The sequence below is a fragment of the Rhododendron vialii genome, chromosome 1a (assembly GCF_030253575.1).
Source record: "Rhododendron vialii isolate Sample 1 chromosome 1a, ASM3025357v1".
Classification (NCBI taxonomy): domain Eukaryota; kingdom Viridiplantae; phylum Streptophyta; class Magnoliopsida; order Ericales; family Ericaceae; genus Rhododendron; species Rhododendron vialii.
The window spans coordinates 3,821,440-3,846,408 of record NC_080557.1 but is presented as its reverse complement, the minus strand read 5'-3'; the positions used below and the strand labels follow the sequence as shown (position 1 = coordinate 3,846,408).

Sequence of the window (24,969 nt, the reverse complement as noted above, 5' to 3'; positions counted from 1 at the left end):
CTTCTTAAATTTACTGTGTGCTATGTTTTTTTTTTTTTGTTATCACTTTTATTCAACTTTTTCTTGCAAGCGCAATAGATGTCTAGTCCATTTCTAAGGGTACCACTAAACGGCATACGGATCGGCCAAACCCAAAAGATGTCAACCATCACACCAAACATTAGCGCTCCTGGCAAAAATCGAACCCTCACATTTCATTATTTCATATGAAAAATTGAGGAAAGTGTCATTAGACTACAAGCTCGTGGACCTTTTTATTGAACTTCACTTTATATTTCTTAAATTGATCATCCATCTTACCAAAATAGTCTTAAAAAGTACAAAAATATTATCAAAAGCTTAAAAAAAAAAAAACTAAAAACGACCTCATTTTATTAAACAACTGCACTGTTAATTGAATATCCCAATTTTATCTTCCAAAAGAGACTTTTGATGAAATACACAATATTACAACTGTACTGTTAATTGAATACCCCTACACATTTTTTACGCATGTTCAATATAATAACCAAGTTGTCTCCATTTAAAAAAAAAAAAAACAGCTCATTTTATTAAAAAAAACATGTTTCATTGAAGAAGAAACATGTCTGTCCAGCTGAAATAATTAGAGGCTTTCAATTGTTTGTTTTTCAGAAAGAAAAAAAAATGTATTGTTCCGCTGTCAATGACTCAATGCCTTTTATTTAGTAGATAACATCGATAAAGCCACCCTTAGCATGTTTATTCGAAATCTTTTGGCAATTTTCATGGCAGTGTGGCTCTCTTGCTTCTGCACCATACGTTAATCAAAGAATTTTCTTTTTCTTTTCATTTGTAGGATATGTAGAATTCTTAGAAAATAAAATTCAAAGAAGATAAACAAAAGACTATATGAATTATTTATCTTTTTGGTAAAAAAAATTGTATATTTGTTGTTAGTGCTTTTTACTTTTCGCCTCAACTAGAAAAAATGCAAGAAGTAAAAACTTACAACTAATTTTGGAAATAATTCAGAGGATAATGGAAATAAAAAGAAAGACGTTTTAGGTGGAAGTAGTTATCAACCAACCATATTTTAAAATATACTTTTAATAAATAAAAAAACTTTTATCTTTTTTTAGTGGACAAAATAGACACACACACACAAACCTTCTTTACAAAAATAGGGTGGATTTATAAATATAAATTAAAAAAAAGTGAAAATCATTTCCCTTTCAATTCCCCAATTTGAGAGAATTCCAAGAGATATCTTTCACACAGAAATGTACATATAGGTATAGAGAAGATGATGGGGAAGAAAGGGGGAGGCTCAGATCTGCATGCGACGAGGCCGAGAACGCCAACTCCGCCATGGCTGCAACCACGGATGAACCGGGTTGCCCCGCCAAGAAACGGGTCGGGTTCCCAAAGCCCGACTCTGATGCTCTGGAGATCTTAATCATCATCACAGCCTCTTATGGGAAAGAAGGAGTAATTATTCAGGAACGGGCTCCGTTCCGCTAAAGGAAACAAGATAAGTTTAAGTAAAACACGTCATTGGCCATCATTTTCCCTTTTAAGTTAAGTTCAAAAGAACGCAACCTTAATCATCATCATCATCGCAGCCTCTTGCGAAACATTGTTTTGGTTCTGCTTGGTTTCTGGATTCGTGGAGCAATGACTGGCGAATCGTAATTTACCCGACACCAAGAAATCCATGAGCTTCATCAGATTCGCCGCCACCACCATCACAAACACACACACACACACAGTATTAGAGAGAGAGAGAGAGAGAGAGAGAGAGAGAGAGATGGAGGAGGAGGGTTGTTGATTTGGGAGGGAGATATCATAGGCGATTTGCAGAGAGGGGCAACCACCCTCAGGAAAACTCCCCAAATCCTCTCTGCTGTGCCTCATTCTCGAGCAATGCCCTAATTTCTGCGAAGTGAAGTGCTGAATTTATAGTGGCTGAACTTTACTTTATTACCCTGTTTGATGACCACTTTTTACGGATGGAAGAAGGGTGCAAGGGGTATATTGGACATTTTACAATGCATATTGAAGGAAAATGATATATTGGCACTCCAAAAATTAATTGAGGCACTCTAAGAAAACAAAGAAAAGTAGCTTTGGGATTACGCTGGTTTTGTAGTGTCTGCATCAATTTTTAAAGTGTCAATATCATTTACCTTATTTAATGGTCATCATTTAGTCCGAAGGCCCGCGACCCGCTCCAAGCCCACCCGGCCCGAGCCCTTCCAACGGGCGGGCTAGCCCAGGCCGAAGTTTTATGGACCGGGCTTGGGCTTATAAATTTTTACTCAAACCGCCCCGAGACCCGCTCGCTCCAAGCCCGAAAAATCTCCTTGTTTTTTGAAAAAAATAATTTATTGTTTTCAAGTTGTCTATCCATTTGGGACTAAGGCTCCGTTCCATAACGATAAATAAGCACTTATTTTTTAAGAATGCAATTTCAAGCTCAAAAATCATGTGCTTATGCAAATAATTTTTCTATAACTATGGATCTTGTTTGATAGATCTCATTGAGATCTTTAATAAGGTGCAAAAAAAATTGAAAAATTATTTTTCATTTACATTATTTTTTAGTTTGAAAATGTGAAATAAGTACTTATTTTTTAAGAAGGTATTCTGGAACGGGGCCTAAGAAACTAACTTGGGGAGTTTTAAAACTGTCCATATACAAACAGTGTGTGCATGTAAAAAAAAAACCCCCACTTTTGAAGCAATTTTTGAATTCTGACCGTTGTGAATTGGTTTGCCCAAATGCCGACCCACCCGATCCTCGGCCAAATGATTGGGCTAAGCCTGTGGGTGGGCTTGGGCTTTAAGTTTTCAGAGATAACCCGGCCCGCGAAAAAATAAAAGCCCACTAAGCCAAATCCGTAGGCGGACTTGGATAGTGACTTGGCAAGCTGAGCTGGCCCGGCCCGATGATGATCCTTACCTAATTGAAATGGCTCTTCAGTATATTTGGTCAAACCATAGGAGGCTCTAATTCGACCACAACCAACTGCAATGGATATCAAACTTCTGTCCACGGTATTTGAACTCGTAACTTCATGGTGCTAAGAGTTACTACGTACTACATAACTATTTGGCCAATTGTCTTGGTTTTATTTCTTCATTCAACCGCCTAAGAAAACTGAAAACCATCGTTTTGATGAAGTATGCTTTAGTATACCTTTGCTTACAATTTTACTCAAAAGAGCTTATATGATTACGGAATTTTTTGACATTTAGCAAACTAAATTTCATTGCAATGAGGCATAAGGAGACACCCATTAAAAAAAGAAAAAGAAAAAGTAAGTACTATAGACACGGGGAGGGGAAAGACACCTTTGGGCACAGATGTGTGATATTCAGAATCGTTCGATACACCTGGATCAGACATAATACCTATGGAATCTACGCATGTCAAACAATTTCGAACACATCTATATCCCTCCGTCCATGTTTAAAAATGTTAAATGAGTTCATTAAAGATGATTTTTTATTTGGTAAATTAAGATGAATTATTTTTTTTTTTGGACAAAGGAGTCTTGTTTTTCTACATTTTAAATAACCTTTGATCATCAATGTGGTTATAACTGCAGAGTCCACATTGATGATCACTTAGAAGAATTCTTGTGAGATAGTGAGAGGTCCGTATAAAGGAGGATTTTTTTTAAGTGTTTGACGTAGCTACAAATAAGCCAAGGTTCGGCTTTCTCAAGCTCAGCTAGTTTATATAGTGAACAAACTTTGACTTAAGCTTGTAACAAGTTGAGCTTAAATAGGCACTTATTATCGAGCCTCGCCTCGAACTACTCCAGAATATCTTAGTTCATTAACAAACATGACTGTGTTATGATTTTCCTTTCACTGCTTTCTCTACGCCCAAGTTTATGGAAAACAAAGGAGTACGTCAAATTGGTTGTTCAATTTCAATGCATGCTTTTGCTACACATTTTGATACATGTTCAATTTAGGGTAAAATATATACTTGCTCCTTAAACTATTCAAATTGGGTGCTGCTAAATACAACTACGAATTTGTTACATGTAGCCAATTCATAAAATAACAATTTTGGATTCCTCCTTATGAATTAGCTACATGTAGCAAATTCACAGTTGTATTTAGCCAGACCCTTCAAATTTTGTTTACTTCATCCTTAAATTACCAATTGCACACACTTACCCTTGTACTACCAATTGCATACTTACTAAGGCCAATTCAAGTTTTCAATCCATGTATCAAACAGAAAACCCATTGGTTGGATGGAAAAATGCTAACCTAACATTACCCAATATTTTTTGCGCCGAAAAGAGGGGTATTTTAGACTTTTACTCAAAAAACCCTAACACCCAAATCGATTTGGGTTTTTTTTTATTAGCCGATTGAAAATCCTATCTGTTAAAGAGAGAGAGAGAGAGAGAGAGAGCTCTGAGCATATGAGGTCCTCGTGGGCAACATAGCGAAATCAATCACTAACCGGTACATGTCAGAACCAAATTACTGAAACCAGTTGGGTGAATAAAATTACACTAAAAAAACCAGTATATATCACCGTTAGTAACTTCGGAGCTAAAAACCTATGTATCAGAGTATCAGTATAACCACAGGTAAAATCACAAGCTCATAGGATTACCTACTTTCAACTAGTGATAAGTTTTTCCTCGCATTTTAGCCAACTGTGAGTCCCAAAAGGCTTTAAGCATGATCATGGAGAAGCTATCTTTACTGAAACAACCCCATAGAGTCATGCTCATGTCTTTCATTGAACACAAAAACTGAATAGAAACAAACTCAGAATGCTAATAAACTCAAAGATGATAGAATAAAAGTGTCCTTTTTTTCATTTTATTTCAGAATTTTGCAAGAGGAGTACCAAGGAAGGAAATAAACTAAACTGGTCCTATACATTTATTAGCTGATTAAAACACGATCAATCAAGCAGGAAATTCAGCTGCTAATGCTTGGTCTGACAATTCATCAAAACTCGCATATAAATGAACCCCAATAAACGATCAACAATTTTCTTTTCTGTATACACACGCACATAATTTAAAAGTATTTCATTTGAAGACATGTAATGAAATTCAGCTGGAGAAGCTTATTCTAACAACTATTCGAAAAATTGCAAATAAATTCGATGTGTAACCAATATAAATGTATTGTAAGTTTGTAACCACATACAAACAACTACGTGTTCTTCCTTTGACTATATAGATGACGAAATTCATCTACACGCCTATCAATTAATCCAAAACTTGCATACAAATTGCAACCCAATACACATCCAACATACACACGTGTACGCAAAAACCTACACTCAAAAGTACTTCCATCGAAGATTCGAAGAAATAGAGCATGAAATTCAGCTTCTCATGCTTGTTCTAATAGCCCCTTTGGATTGGGTGATTTCATCAGAAATGAGATGGTTATGAATTCTCGCCAAATCTCACCATTTGTTGTGAGAAAAAGGTGAGAAACAAAATAAACCTTGCATTACACACATTCCTCGTAATTTCCCACCTAGCTATTTTATCCAAATTAGTGAGATTCTCCTTTCTTTTCTTTTCTTTTCTCACCAAACCTCAATCGGGCTGTAATAATTACTCGAAAGAATCATCTAAGGCCTAGTTTCCCAAAAGTGCTAAAAGTTCTTAAAGGGTTTTTTTTTTTTTCCTTCACAAAATACTTGGTACTTTTAGCACTTTTGGGAAACTAGGCCTTATAGATTATTCTTTCAAGTAATTGTTACAACAAAACCCATAAACATCAAGCGTGTTTGTGTACTTTATTATGCCTAAGCAAGATTATGTGCAACTCATTCGAAAAAAGAGGGGACGGGGACAAGTACCTCTAAGCACGAGCTTGTAAAAAGTGAGAGTAGCTTTCCACCTTCCTTCCTTCACCCTGTTGATGCTTTCGGCGCACCGAGAAATTTCGTTCAGGATCTGGCTGTTGATTGTGTTTCCGGCATTGGGTTGCCAATGCAAAACCCTAGAAAGAACGATGGGAGAGCAGTACAAGTGTATATCTGTAAATTAGATACATATCGTAAAATTTCAGAGCGGGAATTGCGTATTCGAGATTACCATTTTAATGCCCATTGCTTCTGCGAGAACACAGTCGGAGATGCAACGAGCTCTGCCGTGACGTACTGCAAGGGTTTTTGGAGAAGAAAGTGGAATGCGACGTCGTTCCTGCGGGTGCCCGTGATTTCTAATTATTTATGTTTATTGTTTTTTGAAAAGGCTATTTTCACCCTTATCCCTTGAGTTTTGGAAATATCAGTATTGAATTGATCAAGTGCCAGTACTTTTCGTTAATTCAATCCCTACACTACTCGATTCATGCTTATTGCTTAAGTTGGAAGCAACTGTCAATTTAATTGAGAAAAAATAATATTATGTCGCTCAAGATACAAAATTTATCAAATAGTAACAAATATTATTTGTTAACATAAAAATACGAATAAGTTCTAATTAAACTGATAGAATATTTAAATGATATTTACCATTCGGACTCAATTTGAAGTTTTTATTTTTTATGTTAACATCTGTCGAGCCAAATTATTCTTCTCCAAGGACCCTTATGCAACTCAAAACTTGAGGCTCCCTTTGTTTTCCTCTCTTTTTATTTATACATACTTCAAGTGCTCTCAAACTATCCATTTGCCTCTCACTATATCAAGTTTTCAACTATTTTCTTATTTTTTCCCAAGAACAAAGTTGGAGAAGGATAACATACGTAGTTACATGATACTTTATTGGAATTTTTCGCTCCCGCTCTCAATCCTAGCTAGGCGTTCGTGCTATCAATTTTTTTTCTCTCTCTCTCTCTCTCTCTCTCTCTCTCTCTCTCTCTCTCTCTCTCTCACGAAGTTTAATATAACAAGTTTAACAGAATTATAAAATTGAGGTTTAAATAGAATTTAGTGTATTTCAAAACCTTTAAAGATGTTCCCACATTAAGTTTTTTTTTTTCTCCCATAAACTATCCACATTTTGTCTACTTCGTCCGTAAACTATTGATTTAACGAATTTATCCCCTTAAGTTTCTGATTGATTCCTATTTCGTCCAATCGTTAATGGTAGTTAACATTTTAGACGAAAACCTGTCACGTGCTTATCAAAACCCAAATGAATGGGACAAAAAAGTCATTCCCTCATTCACGGAATATACCCACAAGGAAAAATGTGTATATCTGTGTGAAGGGTGGATTGACATTTTTGCCCCTTTCATATGGGTTCTGATCGCATGTGGTAGGCACGTGATAGGTTTTTTGTCCAAAATGTTAACAATCTTTAAAGAAATAAGAATCAATCAAAAACTTGAGAGGATAAATTCACCAAATTATTAGTTTAGGAACAAAGTAGACAAAATATGAATAGTTTATGGGATAAAAACAAAAAAACTCTTAAACTAATGAGTAATAACACGGTTCCCCCTCTTTCCCCGGACAAAACCAGAATTACCAAAAAATCGGAGGTTCTTTTCACAAATACGCAAAATTAGATGAATTCCACCCTGGAAACAGACCACTATAAATACAGCACCCCCACAGCGGAGGTCCAGATGGAGTGGTGCTAAATCTGTACCAGCGAGTACAAATGGCTTTTTGGATCTCTTTTGGGTCTCAAAAAAATGATCGGAATCGCTCATTTTGTTTAAAATACTTTGTTTATAATCCTTGCAAAAAATAAACTCAATCTGGTACCGGTAAGGATATTTACAAAACATCCAACTTTGCTTTAGAATTTAGGCATGAATTCTGTAACAAAGTTGAATGTTTTGTAAATGCTCTTACCGGTGTCGGATTGAGTTTATTTTTTGTAAGTACCATAAACAAAGTATTTTAAACAAAATGAGCGGCTCCGATCATTTTTTTGTGATCCAAAACATGTCCAAAAAGATGTTTGTACGCACTAGTACAGACATAAATCTGTACCAGTATCATTTCTGGGTCCAGATACTCCTCCGGCGGTTACTTGCGTTCAGTTTTTTTCGGAAGACTTTGGGCCGCTGGAGTTTCAGAATTTGGGTTTGTTTTCTAAGAGAATCTCGAGATATCGGCCGGAAATCGACGCCGGAGATCCAATGGCGAGCGTGTATATTCCGGTGCAGAACTCCGAAGAGGAGGTTAGGGTCGTCCTCGACCAGCTCCCCAGAGACGCCTCTGATATACTCGACATTCTCAAGGCCGAACAAGCACCCCTCGATCTCTGGCTTATCATCGCGGTTAGTTATTCCACTCTGGATACTCACCCATGTACAGAATTACGCCACTCGAATGTATTTGTATTCCGAAGAGTCTCAGTTTTGAATTTGTTCAATGTGCATAGAGTTGTTATGGGTTTAGAACCTTAATCACATAGGTCACCCGGTCACGCTCTCAATCTTGGCTCTGCGCTCGGGTTCTCAATCCTCTCTCTCGCAACTCAAGTACGCTTTCATGGTTCGGCTCCCGCACGGGTGTTATGTGACTTAGGTTAGGACTTTAGCACATAATTCTTTAGTAGAACCCTTTCGTTCGCACTCTCAATCCATCATTGCCATGCACTCGTGCTCTCAATTCCTCGCAATTTTAGTAGCTTGGGTCCTTGGGATATTTTTGAAAGTCAGTTTCACGCTTGCGCCCTCACCGGCGCATTATGTGACTTAGGTTAGGCCTCATAAACCAACAGCTGGCGATTGGTAAACAAGGTGGGCCGGAACATGCTTTTTAAGCTCGTTAAGTTTTCTATCCAAGCTTGAACAAAACGGTATTTGAGTCGGCTTGTTTGCAGCCACTTATTCATACTTAGATTGTGGTTTTTTTCTAATTATTGGTACTTTGGACTGTTAATTTTGTACTGCTTGTTAGTCGTCTGTGTGTCAAGTATTTTAGTCCATTGACTGTCCAAGCAGTACGTTGGTTTGAAAAAAATCGGCTTCTCTTAGCTTTGTAGTGGGTTTTGTTACTGGTGTTGATGCAGAGGGAGTACTTCAAGCAAGGCAAAATTGAGCAATTCCGCCAAATTCTGGAGGAAGGATCTAGTCCTGGTATTTATTTGTTTTGTTCCTCTCCATGTCTTGTCATTCTGTTTACTGTACTCGTTATGTATTGTTTTAGCTGTTGATGGGCAAGATTAGAAAATGTCTCCTTTTTTGGGTATTACGTGAATGTTCTGATTTTGGTTTCTTGTGCTGAAGAAATCGATGAATATTACGCGGATGTGAGATACGAGAGGATTGCCATCCTAAATGCTTTAGGGGCTTATTATAGTTACCTTGGAAAAATCGAGACAAAACAAAGAGAAAAGGAAGAGCATTTTATCATGGCAACACAGTACTACAACAAAGCATCAAGAATTGACATGCATGAACCTTCTACTTGGGTCGGAAAAGGTGAGCATCGTCTGGCTGCTTTATTTATTGACAACTAGTTGACGGATATTCATATTCGATATGTGCATTTATTACGGTGGACTGCATATGTAATGGAGATCGATAACTTGTGGATATGAAATCCGAAGATGAATTATTTTGAATTCGGTCGGTTGGGAATCCAGAATTGCTATTTAAGTTGTTGAAATTGGCGTTCATTACTGTAATACTGTGTGCATTAGCCAGACGATTGCCAAGGGTAAATGTATGAAGATTTTCATTAAATGCGAGATATTGGTTTCACTAAGAGGGTTGCTATTGTGGTAACACAGAGGAGAGACCACGAGAAGTGAGGAAAATGGACAGCTAAGAATATCAAACGGCCGTACGTGTCAAAAAGACATAATTTTTTTAGGATTAAATATCTAATAGCTGATTTTCTGTCTTGGTGTGCACTCCTGACGAAACCATGGGGCTCAGCTTCCACTTTCACAGCTAATTTAATGCACAAGACAAAAACTTGTATATCTTGTTGGGTCTATTCTTCCATACCAGTAACCATAAACATATTCAATACTATTGTCACATATAAGATTGGGCTTTTTCCTAGCAGGTGCAATGATAGCTCTGAAGGATCTAAACTGATATTCATTGTTTATTTATTTACATGTCAATTAGTTTCATGTTACTGGATTTTCTCTCATCAGCAGGTGTTGTTTGTTTTGTCCTGCTTTCATTTGACTATGGAGTGACAGTGTTACAATTCGTTCTGCGCAGTGTAGAACTTCGTGTTTACGGATCACAGACTGAGGAGATCTCACACTTCTAACTGATTCTGGATACAGGTCAGCTTTTATTGGCTAAGGGTGATGTAGAACAGGCATTTAATGCATTCAAGATTGTGTTGGATGGCGATCGCGATAATGTTTCTGCACTTCTTGGTCAGGTAGTCATTATCTTCCTGTATAGGCAGATTATGGAAAATATCTTCATTAGGCAGTGCAGATAATTGGTTTGTATTTCCCCTGAAATTTGCAATATGATGTCCTGTGGTGACATAGTGATAGTATCTAGTAAAAATGGAAATCTTCACTTTTGATGTAGGTAGTTTCCTTTAATGTATAGTGCTTTGAATATTTCCTTGGGTAGACACGATTTCAGATTAAGGTGATTCAACATAGCCTATTCTCCAATTTTTCTTTTTGCTAAGTATTTTGCACATGTATGGAAATTCAACTTCAAAATATCTTTTGCTCTTATATTTTTCTGATTGCATGCAAATGTTTTGATTTTACAGAAATTGACTAGCCTTAGATATTTTGCAGGCATGTGTTCAATTTAACCGTGGTCGATATACTGATTCACTGGAGTTGTACAAGGTTTGTTAGTTAACCACATTAATCGGACCTTGGCTGCTATGCGGAGTTTCTTAGCTTGTTGCTTTACATCTCCGAGTTTATTTTAGTTTCAGTTGTGAGAAACTCTTTCTCCCATGGAATATCCGAATATTGTTGTTCTGTGGGTATGGTATCCTTTTTGGGCTTATTTTTTGTGTTGCTGTTTACTTATAATATTCTTTTTCAAGAGGGCCTTGCAAGTCTATCCGCAATGTCCCGGAGCTGTAAGACTTGGCATCGGTCTCTGTCGTTACAAGTTGGGTCAATTTGAGAAGGCAAAGCAAGCCTTTCACCGAGTGTTGCAGGCAAGTCAATAGTGCATACAGCTTAGTTTGTCAATGAGTGTCATCTTTCTGTTGCAAGTTTGGGCTGATGTTGATAACAGATTATGTTAAATTTAATAACTGTAGCTAGACCCAGAAAATGTTGAAGCTCTTGTGGCACTTGGAATTTTGGATTTGCATACAAACGAAGGTCAGCTGCTCCATGTACAATAGTGCTTACATACATAGTGCATAGATCATGTAAAAATTCTCACATGTATTGATGTATATATACCTATTAGTTCGTTGCTATTTAAACTAGTTGAATAGCAAAATGTGAAGAGAAGAAGTGGAAAAAAGGAGGAAGACAGACAAAAATAGGCTTTTGGGAACCTTATCTGCCCTTTCACCTCATATATTTGTTTAAAACGATATGATCGAATTACACGAAGACCCTTAGTGCGGAAAGTAAACTGAACAACAAATATAAGCCCTGCAGCAAAATTGTTTTGGGGTTTGGTTTTTGTTTTTCAATGAGTTCAATGCTACCTTGTTCCTTTTACTTGATTGATTCAATTGTCTATGCAGCTGGTGATATTAGGAGAGGAATGGAAAATATGCAAAGAGCGTTCGAGATTTACCCTTACTGTGCAATGTCACTGAATTATCTGGCGAACCACTTCTTCTTCACTGGTCAACATTTTCTAGTTGAGCAACTAACCGAAACTGCACTTGCAATAACTAATCATGGGCCAACCAAGTCACATTCTTACTATAATTTGGCTCGGTCGTACCATAGCAAGGTATGTCACTGTATTCTTTTCTCTTTACAGTTTAGTTACCAATTTTTTAACTGATTCTTAGAACATTTTTTGTTTGCGCATACAAATCTGCAGCCCAACCCTCCCCCCTGCAATTCTCCCATTGTTGTAATGCTCCTAATGGAACAAATAATGTTATTTCTCGACTGCAGGGGGACTATGAAAAAGCGGGACTCTACTACATGGCGTCTGTAAAGGAAAGCAATAAGCCTCAGGAGTTTGTATTACCTTATTATGGTCTGTAGATTTTCTGATGCTTGTTTCATTGTTACATCTTGCTGTTTTTCTTCTACTGTCCTTTTTCCTGTATTCTCTTTCTTTCCAAGCTTCCGTGGGGGTATTGGCCTATCCTTATCAATGTTTGATGTTACTCAAGTTACAGTTAGTTTAGGTCTTTTGACTTCCCAGAATCTACTAGATGTGTTATCACCTATGGATCTTCATGTTTTTAACATATTTTTGGTTTACAAAAAAATGAAAGGACTGAAATGTGTATTTTAGTGCATTATAATGATTTTGGAACATGTGGTATAGAGGTCAAATGCGTTTGAATCAGTGGTTAATGTATGTCTTAAGAAAGTCCATTTAACAGCTTGCCAGAGGGATTCATTTGTTATGAAGCACCACTCAAAGAGTGCGTGATCTATATCATAAGAAGTAACCATGATATTACTGAAGATACCTTACTGTGTGCATCATTTGGAATTGATTCTGTGGACTTCATGTCTGTTTTGAGTATTTTCGGTTGATCCATCCTCTCTCATCTACCTTTTCATTCTACACATTTGGTTACTCTGGTACAGGTTTGGGACAAGTGCAATTGAAACTGGGAGATTTTAAAAGTTCTCTTGGGAACTTTGAAAAGGTCTTGGAGGTTTACCCTGATAACTGTGAGACATTGAAAGTAAGTATAATGACAGCAACTATGTTGGCAGTTCTTGCTTAAATTTTTTATCCTTTTTGTCTGTTTCTGATTTTATGGCATCTTTATGAATAGATGGCAATATGTTGGCAATGACTGAATTGTATTTTTCCTTCTTGTAGGCTCTTGGGCACATTTACATTCAGCTTGGGCAGACAGAGAAGGCCCATGAGTTCCTCAAGAAAGCTACTAAGATTGATCCACGTGATCCACAGGTTAGTTATTTTGTTGTTTAGTTCTTCTATGCTTTAATTCCTTGTTAAGATGTTAATTGCAAATACATGTTCTATTTGAGTGATTAAGAGGTAAATTATGTCTCTTGTGTGGATGCATGAGGAACTGTATTCAGCTTACTAATAAGAATATTAGTATTAACTATAGCCTACAATTGATGAGTTTTTATACAAATTCTGCTTTAGTTTGGAGAACAAAGCATTTTTCTTCTGTTTCCCACCAAAAGAGGTGCAGTTGAACATGGATGTACAAGATTCTTTCAAATGAGACACATTGACGATGGGGAACGTTCATTCTTCTACATCATTCGGTTGTAGGTCATTCTTTGATTATATCTTTGATGATGTTGCTAATGTTCCAATTCTTCAAGCGATGCAATTTTTGTTTACATTTTTATTACTATGTGACATATTTAATCCACATTCACTCTGTTAATTTCTGGCATTTTTCCCTGCTGTACAATAGTGATAGCACAATTTCCTCTACTCATACTCTACGCAAATCATTTTGGCCTTATCTACTTTTGACTTTTTGTCCTTGGAGATTTCCATACTTGTCAAGTACATTACTGGGCGAAACATTTTGCATTCTTTCACTCTTCTCACCTTAATGCAGGCATTTCTGGATCTTGGAGAATTGCTGATTTCAACTGATGCAGGTGCAGCTTTAGAAGCCTTCAAAACAGTATGGGCATTTGCTTTTTATTCTTTTCTGAGTTGTAGATTTTCTATTGTTCTATATAACTAGAGTTTTGATCTGTTTTACTGGGGGGGGGGGGGGGGGGGGGGGGGGGGGGGGGGGTGGGTTTGTGGGTCAGATGGGCACTTTGAATCACAACCATTATCTAGTGCTGCTTTCAGAAATCCCCGAAAATGTTTAACAGTACATTGTACAGTTGAATATCTGTTTGTGGAATGCAAATCTTGGGAGGCCATGACCATCTGTTCACTGGCAAATACTTAAACAATCATGCTTGAATCATCGTCTTACTTTAAATGATTACATAACCATACCGCTTGGTTTCCATGTAATTTTTTTCCTTTCCCCTTTTGGATGTTGTTACAGGCCCGTGGACTTTTGGAAAAGGGCCATGAAGAAGTACCAGTAGAGTTGCTCAACAATATTGGAGTCCTACAATTTGAAAGAGGAGATTTTGAGGTTTGAATTATATTTGTCTTGAGCTTTTTCTTAACTTCCTTGAAAGTAAAATGATCTGTTTTGTTACTCTTACCCTTCCATACAAATAATGGGTTTAGTGCTACATTTCTAATCATCTTTGATGTTATCCTCAATTTCAGCTGGCTGAACAAACTTACTGGGAGGCTCTAGGTGATGGCATTTGGTGCACCCTCACTGAGGATAAATCACCACCCTATCCCATTGATGCCAGTGCATCCATCTATCAGTACAAGGACACACAAATTTTCCATCGACTTGAGGAAGATGGTTTTACCATGGAAGTACCATGGAACAAAATCTCAGTATTATTTAACCTGGCTAGGGTATTCGAGCAGTTAAATAAAGCTGAAAGCGCGAGCATTTTATACCGGTTGATCTTGTTCAAGGTACACTTGTTTTTTGTTATACAATTATCCACCCGAGCTTTGCTAATCACAATAGTAACGAAACTTGGAGTTATCATAGCACTTTCATTTAATTTATTCTGCCATTTTTGCGTGCATCTTTACTTCTCTTGCTCTTATTTTTGGCCTAATGGTGAATTTGAGCTCAACGTTGCTTGGAATCCTAGATACCTGTTGGAGCTTGTCCCACATTGGTTAATTATAACCAGCGACCTCTCCACTTATTGTCAATTGGTTTTGAGTTGGATGCTTTAACATGGTGTCAAAACTAGGTTTTCGGAGGCATCTGGACAAGATTCTTAATTGATTGCCTTGTTTCTGCCTTAGGTGCACCTTGTTTCATTGTTTGTTGTGATCCCTATGTTATGGATCTATTGTTTATCTCTCCATGTACGGGTCAGGGGTTGCACGTGCGGGGGAGTGTTAGAGCTTGTCCCACATTAGTTAACTATAGCCTCCAAATCTAGTATATGAGCTTGGGCGGCCTCTCCACTCATTGCCAATTGAGTTTGAGTTGGATGCTTTAACAATACCCAACCATTTGGAGATTTTTTTTTGAAAAAGTTTAATCAATGAAGCAGTTCCCTACTTGGGACCCGACGCCAGGGTTATCTTCTTGTTTCCAGCCATCCTATTGTCCTTCAGCTGCCTTACCTGGACTCTTTTGTTTCTGTACTGTTATATGGTTTAGGTTCTTTCATTGGCGTTTATGTTGAGATAGCTATTTGACCTGTAACTGTATGTGGTCCTAATGCTGATTTGAGGAGGTTATCTGCAGTTACGGATATTTGTCTCTAATTAGGTATTAGTGGGGTAGGCGAGGGGGCGTTTACAAGTCCATGCTTGACTTTATGATTGAAGATCATCAACTTTTGAGAAATTTAGTTGCAAACATCACTTTGCATAAGTGTTTTCGATATTTTTCTCAATTTTTGTCTGATGCCTTGTGAGTACTTCCCTATTTGCCAATTTGTCTAACCTGTGTTCATTTTTGCAGTATCCGGATTATATTGATGCTTATCTGAGGCTTGCCGCAATTGCGAAGGCTCGAAATAATGTCCATATAAGCCTTGAGCTGGTTGTTATTGCTTTTCTTGCTATCTTATCAGCTACTCTATTTTCATATAAAAGGTTTATCAATGTTGGTTTTTCCTTTTGTAGATTGCTGATGCTCTGAAGGTGGATGATAAGTGCCCAAATGCATTACTGATGCTTGGTGACTTAGAGCTGAAAAATGATGACTGGGTTAAGGCAAAAGATACCTTCAAGGCTGCTAAGGACGCAAGTGACGGAAAAGATTCTTATGCTACTCTCTGTCTGGTGAATAAATTGTTCAGATTGCCCTCATCTTCTGTTTCTTAAACCAGCTTTAGCTTAAGTTTGGTGATAGACCTTTTCATACTGCATGTTGTCTGTACCTGGAGGCATTGTACTTAAGTGTCAAAATCATCTACCGTCACGATGGTGGTTTCAGTTATTTTGTTATTACCTCAATGTTAAATCTTTGGTATTGAGGTAACCTAAAAATATCAGTAGCTTATCTACTTGCTTTGTCGTTGTTAGGGAAACTGGAACTACTTTGCAGCAGTCCGCTCGGAGAAAAGAGCTCCTAAGTTGGAGGCCACTCATCTAGAAAAAGCCAAGGAATTGTACACAAAAGTATTGTATTCCTCTCAACTTCAAAATCTGATTCTGTGACTTTTACATTAGCGCCTTTTGCTCTTAAAGCTTTTCTTTAGAAAGCTACATGATGTAATATGCTGCCCTCTCAGATGCCTTCCTGCTTTGATTTGGGGGCATGGTTCTATGGCATCATGTCTCTTGAGTTCCTAAATTTTTGAAGGTATAGGGGGCCTGTATCCTGATGATAAAATTTTCTGAGAGCAGCCACTTAGTGCATTATTGCCAAAGGTTATCTAGTTCTTCCCCACCCATACCCTTGGTTGGAGATTACACAGGTATTGTTATTGTTGTTATTCAAGGTGGAAGTATTTATGATTCTGGTCATTGAAGGAAATTTTGAGAAAAAGGGCTAAAAGATCATGAAATTGGAGGAAATGAGACACAATGACCATTTTTTTGCTTCCATTGTGATGGGCTGCTCAATAGGGGTAGCCTGGAGACATAGAACAAAAATGCGTTCATTTGCAATGGGCTTGGGCTCTTACTGGAACTAGACTGTAAGTGACACGTGTCCTACATACTTGGTTGATCATGCACCTAGTGATCATGTTTTGTGATTAAGTCTGCTATATGATAATCCATAAAGCATGTTTTTCCAAAGTTGCTCTGTATAACTTCACATATACTATTTTACAATAGAAAATCAATAAAAGGAAGACGACCATTTAGCAGTGTCTTGGGTCCTCCATCCTAAATATACGATTAGAAGAGGCGGTGTTGAGCGATTGTTGGCTTTTGTGCATTATGCTTGTCTGCCTATGGTATACATGTATCAATACTTTTGGTAGACATGTGACTTAAAGTTCCCTCTAGTTTAGTGATGCTCATTTGGGTGTCCTCTGAAGGATCTCTGATTATTTTCTCTTCGAATACGAGATTTCTTACGTCCTGATAAATGTCATTGTGATCGGGAATGAACTGTACTAATCCTATTGCTTGCAGGTTCTGAGTGAACATAAAGCGAATCTTTATGCTGCCAATGGTGCTGGAGTGGTCTTGGCAGAAAAAGGTCAATTTGATGTTTCAAAGGATCTTTTTACACAGGTAGCTGAGTTGCTTTCATTTTGGGCGATGATCAAACTATTTTTGTATCCCTCACATCTTATTCCTGTGTTTAAGGTCCAACAAGCTGCTAGTGGAAGCATCTTTTACGAGATGCCAGATGTGCGGATAAATGTGGCTCATATGCATTTTGCTCATGGCGATTTTCCATTAGCTGTGAAAATGGTTCTGTACAGAATGGCTTCTTATTTGATACATTTAAATATCTTTTCACTTTTCAAACATTTAACTCAATGCACTTGTTGGTGGCATTTCCTTATTTGCAGTATCAAAATTGTTTGCGGAAGTTTTACTATAATACGGACAGTCAAGTTCTTCTCTACCTAGCTCGTACTCATTATGAAGCTGAACAATGGCAAGACTGCAAAAAGACATTACTAAGAGCTATTCACTTGGCACCTTCAAATTACACATTGAAATTTGATGCTGGTGTTGCAATGCAAAAGTTCTCAGCATCGACATTGCAAAAGCAGAAAAGGACTGTGGATGAGGTTACCAATGATGAAAACCTTTCCTTACAGTTTTCTTTGTATTTCATCTAGTGGTACTTGAACCATGGAACTCTGATAATTGTTATTTTTCGGAAAAGCTCATCTTTGCATCTGGATTCTGAATGAAGAAAGCAAGGTAATGAGCACGAAAATTGAATCGGGTCTCTAGGCCTACCCTCTCTGATGCCTTCCGGCTTTGATTTGGGGGCATGGTTCGAAGGCATGACGTTCCTAGAGTTTCTCAATTTTTGGAGGTACATGTGGTGTGTTGGGGGGGTGGGGGGCGGGGTTTGGGGGATTGCTTTCTGAGGTCAAATACTTTGTGCATATATTGCCAAAGATTGGGTCTGTGACTCTGTCTCTAGTATTCTCCTGCCCATACCCCCTTGATTGGGAATCTCATGGGTGCATTATTGTTGCTGTTCGGAAAACTTCATTTGCTTTCTATTAGGGTCATCTTAGTCCTTAATACTAATATTCTGAGAACATGGGCTCCTTTCTTTCTCCTTGAACTGTTGACATGTCGATCGGTCACTGGTCTTGTTATGTCTTGGTTTAGTTAGCTAAAACATATTGGTTTTCAATGGTTTATTCAAAGAGGTGCTGCTTCTACTATCTCACAATGTGTATACTTCCGGTTTTATCGTTTTTGTAGTTGCTCACATGCATGCATATATTTCAGCCATTTATTCCATGAACTTAATCCTTTTGAGCTTCTTTACATAGTATCCCTTAAAGATTGTGACGGCTTTTTCATTGACAAACAACAGATTTTCTAATAGAAACACTCCAGTGGATTTCAATGATGCTTATGTAAAGAAGAATAACTAGTAACACGAGTAACCCAACTGAAACTGACCTCATTAACGGATATCAGTCTCCTCCCAACATCATATAGATTTGTAATGGCTATTATAGTGAGTAGTGAGATAGCAGGTGTTATGTAGCTAACTCCTTCATTCTCATTATGTGGTCTGTACTTCTTCTAGTTGCACCATGAATCATCAGTGTCGTACATTTTTTAGTTTTAGTTTTTTTTTGGTTATCTGTGCTACTTCTAGTTATAATGCTGGATATCTTTTTAAATTATGTTGACGCTCGGACACTATCTCTCATCATTCTGGTGTAATAGGTGCGTTCAACTGTGGCGGAGCTTAAGAATGCTGTTAGAGTATTCAGTCAGTTGTCTTCAGCTTCAAACCTTCAGTTTCATGGGTTTGATGAGAAGAAAATTGATACCCATGTTAATTACTGCAAGCACTTACTCGAGGCTGCAAAAGTTCACTGTGAGGCAGCTGAGCGTGACGAGCAGCAGAATAGGCAGAGAATAGAACTTGCACGCCAGGTCTCTTTGGCAGAGGAAGCCCGTCGAAAAGCTGAAGAACAGAGGAAATTCCAGGTTAGCTGGTGTTGACTTGAAGTATAGTTCTTTTATCATCTTAATGCATTCACTCATTCTACTCATGGGGAAGCAGATGGATAGAAGGAAACAAGAAGATGAACTCAAGCAAGTGATGCAACAGGAGAAAAATTTAGAGCGCATAAAGGTAAGGGTTGTTAACGTTTTGTATTCTATTTGTGTATGATTCTCTTCTATATTGTATTGTTACGGTTTGTAACGCTTCGTATTGTGTTTATCTTAATTTGTTTCAGCATATCTTCATCTCTTTTTTCTGGTACTGACCAGCATCTTGTCTGACTTGTGATATGCTTGGAGATAATTATGCTTCCATCTTTGTGCAGATCTGGTTTGTCTCTGAATTTTGTGGAAATAAAATATGCTTTGTCTCCAGGAACAATGGAAGAGTATCGGTCCTGCGACTAAGCGGAAGGATAGGTCGCACTTCGAAGATGAGGAGGGAGGGCAAAATGAGAAGAGGAGGAAAAAGGGTGGAAAGAGAAGAAAGAGGGACAAGGGCTCTAAGACACGTTATGAGACCAACGAAGCCGAAGCTGACATTGTGGATGATCATGAAGAATTGGATGATGAAGATGGAAACATGAATTACAGGGATCCCTCTAATCCGATGAATGATCAAGAAGATGAAGGGGAAGAAAATGCCCAGGATCTACTGGCAGCAGCTGGGCTTGAAGATTCTGACGCTGAGGATGATGTGGTAATCTTTCTCTGCTTGCCTATATAATATTTTGGGAGATACTTGGAATATTTATTTTGGTCATTCCGATTCTAATTTGTCGAGGACGCTATTGTAGCTAGAAGTTTTTCCAAGTAAGAGAACTAACCTGAAAAGGTTCTATGCTATTGTTTGTCTAGCGAACTGGCATCACTCATCTTTTTCTCCTAGGTTTTTTATGGTATCATTTTCCATCCAAGATATTCATACCTCCATCCTAAAATGTTTATCCGGTCCGCAAAATGAGAAGTGGAAAATACGAAGTTTTTTTCAAGAAACAATTAAAACTTTTCTCATGAATCATAATAACTCATTGGATTTTTTTTTTTTTTGAAAAATTGGAAAATATTAAGTTTTTTTTTTTTGAAATGTATAATATTTAGAGAAGTGATTTTGGCAATCGCCTTCTATCCTAGTGCATTCCTTTTTCTTTTCATTTTTTTCCTGCAGATAAAGCTAGAGAAGTTCCCTTAATACATTTTAGTTTGTTATTTTATATATTTTGATTCCTTATTTTATTTTGCCTAAATACGTTATAAAACAGGTGGATTGTTTTGTTACTACCTAGTAAGGACATAAAGGTGTGCCTTGACCAATATTTTTACATATTCAAAGTGAATTTTTTTTTGTTTACCTATGCTTTGATGTCTGTTTCTGGGTGAAGGCTGCACCTTCCAACATCAGTCGAAGGAGGCATGCCTGGTCAGAATCAGATGACGATGAGCCTCAACAGAGGCAGCCACAATCCAGTCCTAATGGAGAGCTTTTGGCTGAGATGCAATTAAGTGATGGTGAAATTGGGGGAGATGATGACAAGCTTAATGCAGATGCTGCTGCTGATGAAGACGAATGAAAACATGCATAGGAACTAATTTAGCAGGTTAGCCATTACAATCTTATTCCATGCATACAAGGCTTGGAGGTATCTTTGCCTGTAAAATTAGGGTTTGCTAATAGCTGTTGTGTAGAAATGATTCAGTTAATTATCTGTTTCATGGTTACTTTTCTTGCATGGAACTGTTTATGTATATGCTCTCGTCTTATCTTGTATCATTTGTTCTCGGTAAAAAAATTACATTATTTTTAGTGATGCTGTTTTCGATCCCCCCATTTGTTGCTAATATCACCCATAGTGCGATTTTACAGGTTATATTGTGAAGCACATGTTATGAAAAGTGTTTTACACATTCTTATGATTGTTCCTTGTCTCTCCTTGCTTCCTAGGAATATTGGTTGAATACGTGAAAATTGTTAGTGCTGTATTAAGTTGGAGGGTGCTAAAATTCATCGGTATAATGCCCATATCACCGCTTTCCTCTATCCCAGAGATGTCTGAGGTGAAATAAGCAACTATTAATACAACCCCCAAAAGAAGCGAATTTAGTAAATCTCCTTGCAAATGCTGAGCATTTTTAGCTCTATTGTGCGTGGTCCGAATTGGGGACACTGTAGGGCGCTTTCTGTAGTGCATCTTGTAGGGCGCCGCGCATTCAGACCGTTCATCTCGGCAATTCATGGTTTAAATTTGTTGAAATACTCTTACCGGTTAAAATTAATTCTTATCGGTAAGAGTTAACAAACATATTTGAACTATGAATTACCAAGATGTGGACAGTCTGAATGTACCCTACAAGGTGCACTGCAGGAAAGGGTGATACAGTGTCCCCGATTCCCCGAAATGGCTCATTAAGATGAAAGTTTGACCCATAAGAAAGGTGAGAGGAAAGGTTGGGAATATCACAGAGGGAGAACGATGGCGTTTTGGGAAAGAGTTAAAAATTGTGGGGCTGGGGTTCATGTTCTGTGTCAGTTTTTTTTTAGACTGACCTGACAGTCTGAAACAGTACGGTAAATGAGTTTTTGTTTGTGTTAAAAGTCTGTAAAGGGCTGGTGGTGAAGTCTGAACCAACCTCCTTTAATAGCCTTGCCATGGACTAGACCCTGACCCATCACAACCAAAACCACAGTCCTTCTGCCACTGTCAATCTGATTGCACCTGGGTTCGGTTGGCTACATTCCCAATGACCATTATATCCCCTTGTCCTAGTCACAATGACCAAAACAGTATAAAACCCCGGCATGACCATTATGCATACATATTTGCATATGTAACCTTGTTCATTTTGAAATCTCAAAATTTTTAGGTACGATTTTTAATAATTTTTTTTTATCTATTTCTCTTCAATCTTTTTTAAAACCCCAATCGAATAGGGTACACTCCAATTTTTATAACCACTTTCTTTTTATCTTTTATGTGATGTGAATTTAGAAAATTAAACTTTCATTTATATACTCTTCCAAGGACAACATTGTAAATTCACACCACGTGAAAACATAAAGGGAAGTGTGACTATAAAAAACGAGAGTGAATCACAACCCATTTGCATCCTTGATGTATAAAATTTGCCAAAAGATTTTCATTGTCCATGTTAGCACAGAGAAAGTCTAAAAACACAACTATTTGCACAAAATGCCAATGTGATGTTACGTTTATAGTTTGCTAAGTTAGGATATGCTGTGAAGCAAACTTGGTAACTAGTTGTTGAACCGCTTATTATATGCATCTCAAGAGTCGAGACCTTACTGCCTTTTTCCGATGAGCCATGCGACTAGTAGGAGGATGTGTGAGAAAAAACTCTCAAGACCGTTTTTCCTATTTTCTGCCTTTGTGTTTTATCTCCCTTATTGGGAGGCCAAGGGTGGATTTCTTGTGGAATTACTGAAAAAGCCTCGTAGGTGACCTTGTGCCCATCAATGAGAGAGAGAGAGAGAGAGAGAGAGAGAGAGAGAGAGCATTTTCATTGATGGGTTTTGTTAATATATGCCCCAGGGGCAGAGGTTAATACTCATTTAATGATGCTAACAACACCCACTTAAATAGGAACTTGCACAGGTATATATTAAATAGGTTATGCACTATTGAACTAGGAGAAAATTTTGTTTCTAGTTAGATGAAATTACCCTTTTACTCTTCTATAGATGCTTTCTTTTCAAGTTTCAGGTGCCTTTTATTTTCCTAGGTCTTTCAATTCCAACGAGTTAAGCAAAAAAAAAAAAATCTCCCATGGCTACTCCATACGATACCAGTAAGCTTTCTGAAGGTTGGAAAAACAAATGGATGTTAGTATTGTATAGCACTTCTTTTTATACTCTCCCATAATAATAGTTCCTTACAAAAAGATGTGTAATTTTTTATTAAAGCGCGCAATTTCTGACATGATTTTTCGAGTTTCTTCGCCCCAAATGAAAGATCTCAATTTGTTCTTTAACTTGATGTGAAAAAAATTCAAAAAATATCAACAAAAGTACTTTATTTTTTTAGTTTGAAAATTTGCACATCTTTCCCTAGGGGACTATTAAAATGGGACGGAGGGAGTAACTAAATACTATTACATTCCAAACTACGTTATTGATTTTTTCCACCAACCAAATTTAATTAAAAAAAAATATCCCCAAACCAATACGTTACATTGGAAATAAGTATGGAAGAGATTGAAGGATCATGTTTGATGATTGGCCGATCAAAATAAAAAATATATATTCATGTTTGAGTACAATTGGTCTTCATTGTAAAATAATGCTACAGTATTTCGTAACACACCAAACGTTAAAGATGAACATTTCTGTCCATTACTAAAGCAGTTACATTTACGTAGAAACGGGATTTATTACTCAAGTATTACACTTACATTTCCCATAAAAGTGGAATGGAATACTGAAGTAATTAATGCATTCCTATCATATGCCTTAGGGGCATACATTAATAGGACCCTTCATTGATATACGGAATATGTATTTTTTTTTTTGGGTAAAAAAAATATTTTTTCTTTATTCAACCAGAAAAATAAAAATAAAAATAAAAACCAAAATTTAATTTTCATATAGTTAATGAAATATGATCTAGCGAACCTTTTGTTTTGACGGATCAAAAAAAAAAAAAAAAACCTTTTGTTTTGAATCGTTACTTTGAGTTTGATTTGATTCAAAAAATAGGAATAATCTTAAGGAAACAATTTTTTTTCTTATTAAATGTACTCCATATAGTTTTTACATTTAATTTCTATTAAGAGGTCTAGGGAGACAGATGTTAAGAACAGGGTAATGCTACAAAAACAAACGGAGGGGTACATCTTTGTTCGGAATCATTTGATATACGTGAGTCAAACGTAAAACACACGGAATCCACACTCATCCATTGACCGACACCAAGCATGTGTCCGCATTTGTGTGTTCTCCTTTTGTGTCTATAGTAAATGAACTACCATTGCAACACTATCTTGCCGATCAAAAAAAGAAACATCTGTATGGTGAGGTTTGAACCCAAATTCTCTTAGTTGGGAGGATCAAGAAAGTGTCATTTGGGCTAGGGCCCATTGGCACAAATAATATTGGGACAAGTCCAGTCTTGCTTTGTGAGCCCGCTAAAGAGACCACATTGACTTTTGACTGTGTATATCCCAAGAAAAAGAAATTATTCAAACAAGAAAATAAATAATTCAATGATTAAATTATAAATACATGGGTTTCATTACCTTTGCGCATTTGTGAATAGCAAAGAGAAGTTCCCTTTAGAAAAGCAAAGTCGAACGTAAAATGGCCGAAAACTTTCTCGTGTTGAGTTATTCCTGTTTTGGACACTGAGTCGGAATTACAAAAATTGAAAATGTGGGATTCTATGAATCATCATTTACTCTTTTTTTATACAAAGCCCAATTCAATAGAACGATGTAACATAAGGAGTAAGAAAAAAGGATGGTACAGATTCGATTCATTATGATACTACTCTATATCTCTCGCTTTCAATCCAATCTATAAAAGTTGTTAATCGAAATAAGAAATGTGAAAAATGTATATCAAATTATAATGATTAAAAATAGATCAAAAACCTATTTTGATAGGCATGGATTTCTTACCCAAGTTTAATGGAAAACAAAGGAGTACTTCATTCAAATTGGATGTTCAATTTCGATGCATGTTTTTGCTACACGTTTTGATGCATGTTCCATTTAGTGATCAAGTTGTCTCAATTTCATATAACGTGTTCA

At 37.1% G+C, this 24,969-nt stretch overlaps 1 protein-coding gene and 1 non-coding gene across 3 annotated transcripts; both read left to right on the top strand.

The window, feature by feature from the left end:
* Positions 1-7,935: 7,935 nt before the first annotated feature.
* LOC131303941 (protein CTR9 homolog) lies at positions 7,936-21,010 on the top strand. Of its 2 annotated transcripts, XM_058331012.1 has the most exons (24): positions 7,936-8,205; positions 8,943-9,009; positions 9,160-9,354; positions 10,179-10,279; positions 10,659-10,712; positions 10,919-11,039; positions 11,145-11,204; positions 11,582-11,796; positions 11,967-12,051; positions 12,618-12,718; positions 12,859-12,951; positions 13,586-13,654; positions 14,036-14,128; positions 14,269-14,535; positions 15,551-15,631; positions 15,715-15,873; positions 16,117-16,212; positions 17,179-17,280; positions 17,356-17,463; positions 17,565-17,789; positions 18,922-19,188; positions 19,265-19,336; positions 19,583-19,906; positions 20,589-21,010. In XM_058331012.1, exons 1-24 carry the CDS (start codon positions 8,065-8,067, stop codon positions 20,775-20,777), a joined length of 3,285 nt encoding a protein of 1,094 aa, XP_058186995.1. In that variant the 5' UTR covers positions 7,936-8,064; the 3' UTR covers positions 20,778-21,010. The 2 variants fall into 2 exon arrangements, with proteins under 2 accessions (XP_058186995.1, XP_058187002.1); XM_058331019.1 differs by lacking the exon at positions 20,589-21,010 and having other exon boundaries at positions 7,944-8,205; positions 19,533-19,902.
* On the top strand, positions 17,910-18,017 carry LOC131308768 (small nucleolar RNA snoR100). The gene has a single exon (XR_009194567.1). It is a non-coding gene; the product is annotated as a small nucleolar RNA snoR100 (small nucleolar RNA).
* Positions 21,011-24,969: the final 3,959 nt, after the last annotated feature.